This window comes from Lepeophtheirus salmonis, chromosome 9 (assembly GCF_016086655.4).
Source record: "Lepeophtheirus salmonis chromosome 9, UVic_Lsal_1.4, whole genome shotgun sequence".
In the NCBI taxonomy this organism is placed as follows: domain Eukaryota; kingdom Metazoa; phylum Arthropoda; class Copepoda; order Siphonostomatoida; family Caligidae; genus Lepeophtheirus; species Lepeophtheirus salmonis.
This window is the reverse complement of record NC_052139.2, coordinates 31,672,727-31,680,094: the sequence shown is the minus strand read 5'-3', so window position 1 is coordinate 31,680,094 and position 7,368 is coordinate 31,672,727. Positions and strand designations below refer to the sequence as shown.

General features: G+C 31.0%; 1 protein-coding gene across 1 annotated transcript; it reads left to right on the top strand.

Moving 5' to 3' along the window:
- Nucleotides 1–5,045: 5,045 nt before the first annotated feature.
- On the top strand, nucleotides 5,046–6,827 carry LOC121124692 (zinc metalloproteinase nas-7). The gene is made up of 5 exons (XM_040719871.1): nucleotides 5,046–5,182; nucleotides 5,250–5,569; nucleotides 6,164–6,444; nucleotides 6,510–6,631; nucleotides 6,682–6,827. Exons 1-5 carry the CDS (start codon nucleotides 5,119–5,121, stop codon nucleotides 6,690–6,692), a joined length of 798 nt encoding a protein of 265 aa, XP_040575805.1. The 5' UTR covers nucleotides 5,046–5,118; the 3' UTR covers nucleotides 6,693–6,827.
- The last annotated feature ends 541 nt before the right edge of the window (nucleotides 6,828–7,368 follow it).

Below are 7,368 nucleotides of genomic sequence, written 5' to 3'. Positions count from 1 at the left end.
AAACACAATAACAAATATGACGTTGTTTTTGAAACCTATTAACGTAAAATGTAAGCGTCCTTATTGAAAACCTCTTTATATCAATGTAATGAATCGATAACTTTTGATGGGCTCCAAATGTACTCCCAAAATTAAATAATTTACCATGATTATTTTCTATAGAGTCTCAACATCATAAATATTAAATGTTATTCTCTGGTACAAATACCCAGGGTCGGCCCTAACCAATTTAGTACACTATACTACAAATACTATTTTCTAGTATTTTATACTCTAGGCAAGATTTTGGGTGATGCTTCTCCATTGCATCTATGAAATTCCTCTGTTAATGGACCATGTTAATGACACCCTTGCTATGTTCAGCACAGTGATATAATTTGTTGAGGAAATATAAAAAATGTATCTGTAAAATCGGTCTAGACCGATTTTTTTGAGTCCAAACTAGACCTATTTTTTCCATTAGAATGATCTAGACCGAACATTTCTTTTGGATCGATATAGACCTAATTTTTATATGGTGACGGTTCATACCGAATTTTTTATTAGACCGAACTAATTATGTTCCACAAAAAATATAAAGGTCTCAGATTGGTCTAGGATTTCTAGACTCAAACCCAACACTAGTGGAGACTATCACATTGGAAACATTAATAGTAGTGGGTAACACGAATATTGTAGAAATGAATTAAAGCAGACAATTGAATTTATCATTGAGTGCAGAATCCATAAGTGATCTTATTATTTCTTGTTATTGTCTCAATTTTGAAATATCTGGGATTATAGTAATTCTTGACTATGATCGTTGAGAGTCATTTTTTACCCTTAAGACAATCCTTAAATTAAAAGTAAGATGCACAAAACTTGCGTTTTTTATGATTAAAAAAGTGTTTCTACTTAACTAGACATATTTTTATATTTAAGCTGACAAATTATGAACAACGACACTCGATCCTTATAACTTATTCATTATCCATGGGGATAAGGAATATCATGGCTTATGTTATAGAAAAATATGTTTAATTTAAGAAAGGACCTATTTAAAAAAGATGCAACTTAAAGATTTTTTTTTCGATTTTGAATTTTTGAATTAATCCCATTTTGCATGGGGGTGTACGAGCAAATAAACAACATAATATTAATATTGTGCATAATTTCAATGTCAATTATATGACGTCATACTTCTTAAAAGTTATAATAATTAATAATACAATAAAGTGCTTCGTAGAAATTCAAATAAAAGGATAAACAACATTAAAAATTATATATGAAATATTAAATTCCCTACGTATCGTGACTTGAACTCTTCGTTGTTCCGATCCTATAATTCCCTTCGCAATCAATGAGTCTTCTCTACTCCTTTATGAAGGCTGGTAGTTTTAGATTTTCATCCTGTCATCCCTCGTGGAATAGAGAGTTCTGAATAAGATCATCTCTTGAGATGGATGATCAAGTTACAAGTATCTTCCTTCGATTCCCTCGATTCTAATTCTAGAAGGACATAAATGACCACTACTTTCGGTCGTATGATTAAAGAATAATATTAGGCCTTAACAACTGTGAAATATAGAGTCTGAGAAGGGAATTTTGGATAACTCTTTATATACAGTGAGTTTTTGAGTCATTTGTATGAAAAATTCATATTAAGATGTGAGATTTGGCTAAGTCATTTTCAAATCTGGTTTCTAATTTTAAATGTTCTGAACTTCCCATATTTAAAATAGTTGTAGCAAAAACTTATATTTATATATCTGCGAGTGGAAATGGATCATATAAAAAATTGGAAAAAGTATTCGGCTACTTTTGTGGCTTTAGGTGTTTGGAAATCAGGTGCCCATCTTGGGAAAAGAAAAAAAACAAACAATACTTTTTCTGGCTGGATCCTCAAATTTGGATGAACAGCTGAAACTGAACAAATAACACAAACATTACAATCAATTTCAGTGTCAAAGTCTTGTTATAGAGTTAACGTTCCGTGAATGGAGTGTGTGGATATCTTTATAATTTTTAACTGAGAGATTACCCTGGGATCCACTTTTTAAGTCATGTTTTGAAGGCAACACATTTTTAAAGTGTGGACTTTTGAAGAAATTACTTGGAGAATGGTTTGAACGGAATTCGATATTGTAATCCTTACACCTTATATGATAATAAATATTAAGTATAAATATATATATTTTTAGTATAATTGAAAATAATATTTTATTTAATCAAAAGGATATATTTTAAACTTGGATGGGCACTCGGTAGAGTGCAAACCTCCTCCTAAAATCTTTTTCCCTAAAAATTAAAATTCATTTGAGTTATGTAACTCAATTTGTTCAAAAGTTATTGACAATTTAGCTCAGAGTCAACCATATAAGCTTTTTTTTATAGAAAAGTTTGGGATGGATGTAATATTCAAAAAGCAATTATAATATTAAATCTTAAAAAATTATAACAGAAACTCCCTTGCAAATTATCCTTCTTCAAGAGATTCCAAACAATTTATCAATACAATTTTTAGCTATTGGCTCACGTTTTATCCTCACGTTTGAATTATTTATACCAAGTGGTACATTAAAATCTGAATACTTTGAATCTTAAACTTCAACAGGATATAAATTATGAATTAACAATGGAATTTCAACAAAATTAATACTATAAATAAATGTGTGTCTGAACTCTCTTAACTAATAATGTAGCCGTCCTTCGCGCCAATGATGGTTTCTAGGAGACGGTGGAAGTCCTGGTAGCCGTTGCAAATATAGTAATCTGCCATTGCGTCCCAATGTTGGCTTACAGTGGCTTTGAGGGTCACAATGTTGAGATGACAGACACTGCAGGCCTTCCCCTGTACATTCAACCAAATTAGGTGAAGTCAGGGGGTTGGCATCAGTGCTATAGAGGGGCCAAAAAGTGTAAAAAAAGAGTTTCAAAGAATAAAACAGAATTATTCAAAACTCATTTAAAAAAGTCTTACATAGGAAGAAATCGGTTCCTTTAATTGCTGTTGTCAAAAGTGGCCTCTCCACCCAGACAAGGCTCTTGTGTGGCTTTGTGTACTCGAACTTTTACGAATCATAATGAATATTCAATGGATTTTCCGGATCTTTAAGATATTATAGTATTTAAGGTTAATTGAAATACAAGGTTAGACCATCATGTGTTCAGGCTTGCTAGAATTTTTAATTTGATGTATCGTAACTACTGCTGGCAAGACAGGCAGATTTTGACAAAACCTGCCACCAATCATACATTATGGCATAAGTCAAATATCAGTCGTACAAGCGTTATTTTATAACCTTGTACTTTTATTACCCTTGATAGTATTGATCGATATTTAATCTTAGGTTTCAAAAAGGAAAATATATTGTATATATTAAACTTAACATTTTTTTGATCCTGATCAGTGATTGGAAAAACAATCACATAAATATTTGGTTAGCTTCTATAATTTCACACGGTGTTACCTTATGCACAAATGTACACTTTATTTGGTTTCCATTTCTTCTTCTTTTTCTCAAGTGATTGGTTGGATTCAAATTATTTCTTATTCAGCTTCAGCCAGTTATAAAGTATTATTACATCATAATTGCATAGTTGGAAGAATGAATAAACTATCAACTAATTTTGGACCTTTTTTTCAGATAGGAGAACAATAATTAATAATTAGTTATTCTAATAGTAATAAGATTGGGTTATTTATTATTTTGGCATCAGCTGTCAATAAAATATAACCCTAATTTGGAACCTATATTATCAAGTTCCAAACTTTGGGTAAAACACTAATAAAATTCGAAGCAAGTATTCATCTCCTTTTGTGTTCGGATCTGAGTCCAACAATTTGAGTACCCGAAATGTATCTAAATATATACATTTAGAGATCTGAACCGACCCGGATACGCCCTTTCTTAACTCAAGGTCCTTACAGAGGCGTTGTATTGGTAATATGACGCAATCAGTAAGAACAAATTAACTTGTCATTATTAAAGTAATAAATCTATATCAGATATGATCGTAAATAAGTCAAATTGTTTTTATGTTACAGATGTCAGGAACGTCCCATATTCATGATTGTGTATTTATAAACTAATTGCCTTACTCATATTCATGATTTTATTTGATGCTTGAAGAAATGAAAGAAACTGCAGCAATATAAAGAAATAAATGTTTCCATAGTAAAGACAACAGGTAAATTACTTTTTTTTTATAATATATAAAAGAGGCATATGTCACACGGTAAAATCTCCAAGAAACAAAAATGTTTATGGCTAAATTACCTAGAACTTTTTTATATTTATTCGGAAGTAAAACGTGGACTGAATGACTGATTTTAGAAAATGTCAATAATTTTAAAATTTGTTTTTGCAAAAAACCGAGAGACACGACCTTCGTGAACGTTTTCACGCAATATAGCCGCCCTCACAACAATCACAATCAGCTATATATTTGCACTCTAATGACATTTTATTTTTAAAAAGAGTATAAAAAAGAAAAAAAATATCAATATCAAAAAAATTCAGTATTTTATAATTATTACAAATTGCAAAAAAATAAAGGTTGAAGCTAGACTATTTATATAATATGACATGAGAAAAAGCCATACTCCTACTTACAATGAAAGTTATAAAACTAATTTGAGTTTTTGACTAGTGGAAAGAATGAAAAAAAAAATGGACTTATGCTTTAACTTTGATAAAATAATATTAATAATATCTTTTCTGACACACAAATTGAAAAAAAAAGTGAAAAACGTCAATTAGCGAGCAAATACTTTTTGAAAATTGAATTTATCTTTCATTTAACTAATTTTTACACAGATTGATTTGTTTATGTTGACGAATTTTCGCACATGATACATAATTTTATTGCTTACATAATTGAATATGTTATATAAATGACTTTAGTTATGTAAAATAAATATTAAAATTCGCAATTTGTTAGATTTTTTTTTGCAAAAATTAATTTTACTTAATTTCTGTTTCATTTGTCAAAAAAAAAAAAAATCCCAATTTGATCATGGAATTTTACTTAATGTTTCTTTGTTATACTAAATTTAAAGAGACCAATACACTTGTTACCTTCACGAGAGGATATATAAATATTCAGATATTTCTCATTTGAGACAGAAGAATAAAGATGATTACTTATGTTTTACTTCTGAGTGTTTTCTCTATCCTCGTTCAGCCTTACCACGCTGAAGGTCAAAATTCAAAAGGTTTGATAACATTTATACAAATTAATATTTTTTTTCCCCCTGGTTTACACAGATGCCTGCAAAATGGTGCTTGACAACCATAATAGAGCTGAAATGATGTCCAGGAATTTTGTTTTTGGTAGCAACAATCTCTGGCCTAAAAAACAAGTACCCTATACCTTTGGACCTAGTTTTACATCTAAGGAAAAGTCCTTGATTCGAAAAGCGATGAAAAAAATTCAATCAGGGTCTTGTGTTAGATTTGTTCCTCGAAGAAGTCAAAAAAACTATGTTCAATTTAGAAATGATAAGAGCGGCTGTTTTGCAACTGCAATTGGATTTAATCGAAATAGACGTGTCATTGTTGTGAATTTAAGTAGAAGAGGGTGTATGGTAAGTACAAAAATTAAACAAACTGATTTCTTTCCATCACATTTCGTTGTATTTCTATCTGTCTCGTCTTTATTTTGCTAAGGAATAGAAAATAAATGTTTTAATCAGTGTTGTGTCTATCCCTATTTAATGAACGTAGTAAAGTTTGATTAATTGATTCCTTTATAGCCTTATTTTTTTACTATTACCCTCATGGCATTAACAAAAAGGGCATAAAGTTTTTGTTTTTTTGCCTATTTATAAGCTTCAAAGCTTTTTTAAGTGCCTGATGTTGAAGATTGGGATACACTATTAGAGTATATTTCAAGGTTCTATATTCCTTTTTTAAAATGTCTTTATAATGTTTACAACCCAAATTATCTTTGTTTAAAATTAAAAAAGGGTATTTTTTATTCAGAGACTCGCAACCTCGGGAAGAATACATTCATAAAATTTAAAAATATCCTATTTGATACCTAAGAGAAGCCCCTCAAAAAAGCTTAGAAGACATAAGGCCACCCCAATATTAAAAGAATAAATATCACATTGAAATTGATCTTATAAGAAAGGCCTTGCTTGCTATAGTAGCAAGGAATAATAATCATTTATTTTTAGGGTCAAGCAACAATTATTCATGAATTGTTTCATGTACTTGGCTTTCTACATGAACAAAATCGACCTGATAGGGATCGATTTATTCGTGTGAACTGGAATAATATTATATCATCAATTAGTCGATATTATCAATTTGCTCGAGCCCGAAAATCTGGAGAAAGTATTGCACGATGCAACTTTAGCAAACTTACACCTTATTCAAATTGTTATAATGGAATGACGTCCACAACATTAGGGCTTTCTTATGATTACCGATCCGTCATGCAATATTCAAGGACAGCGTAAGGCATTTCTAATCTGTTTAAACAATTCCGTGTGATTCCTTATTTTAATCCACAAATCGTAGGTTCTCAAAGAACGGACGAGACACTATAACTCCAACTCGTGGAGGAAGTTCTCTAGGAAACAGAGTTGGAATGTCCTCGTTGGATATTAAAAAATTGAATAAAGCATACAAATGCAGGAAAGGTAATTGAAGCATATTATTATTATAACTATTCTCTAACAACAAGTTGCAGGATCAAAATAGGTTTTGTCCGTCTTTCAAAAGGTACGACTGCTGTTCATCCTCCATGAAAATAAGTAACTGAAGAACTTGTAATGTGTGTAAATAAACTTAATAAATTTATATAACCAATGACAATTAAACATGCTTTTAAAATAATTGAATACCTAATACTGTCACTGATTCCTTCCAATTGCCGGCTGTTGTTGAGGTTCTGAGTACCACATATTTTTAATTATATAACTTCACGATATTTTATCAAACTTGAAAGAGAATTGAACATCGCAATCAACTGATGTGTCACTGAAAGTGGGCGGAAAATCCAGAATCATGGATTTGGTACGCACCAGAGATATCAGTTTGCAACTTGTCCACCACTTTGGATAACTTCACTTGTGTTGCCAATAGTTGAGCATGTTGTGGGGTGGCATGTAAGTGGATAGGAGATACACCAGCAGCCTCCAGAGATAAACTGACCTGCCTTCTAGGTGTTTAACAAATGGAAAAATCTAAGTCATCTTCTGTTTCTAAAGCTGAAACGTACATTTCTGTGGGTTGTTTGATGCTTGTACGACAAAACTTTGGTCTTTGCACAACGTTGTGTTTTTCAACAACTCTGCCATTTCCAGCAAGACCACATGGTCACCCGTAACTGTTCGTTTGTGCTTGGACAATACATCACAATATTTTTTCTGTTTCT

Bases quoted from the DNA above. Each gene is read 5' to 3' on its own strand.
- LOC121124692 (XM_040719871.1), top strand. From the start codon at position 5,119: ATGATTACTTATGTTTTACTTCTGAGTGTTTTCTCTATCCTCGTTCAG. The intron at 5,183-5,249 runs GTCAAAATTCAA...TGGTTTACACAG, and splicing joins TCAGCCTTACCACGCTGAAG to ATGCCTGCAAAATGGTGCTT. The intron at 5,570-6,163 runs GTAAGTACAAAA...ATTTATTTTTAG, and splicing joins TAAGTAGAAGAGGGTGTATG to GGTCAAGCAACAATTATTCA.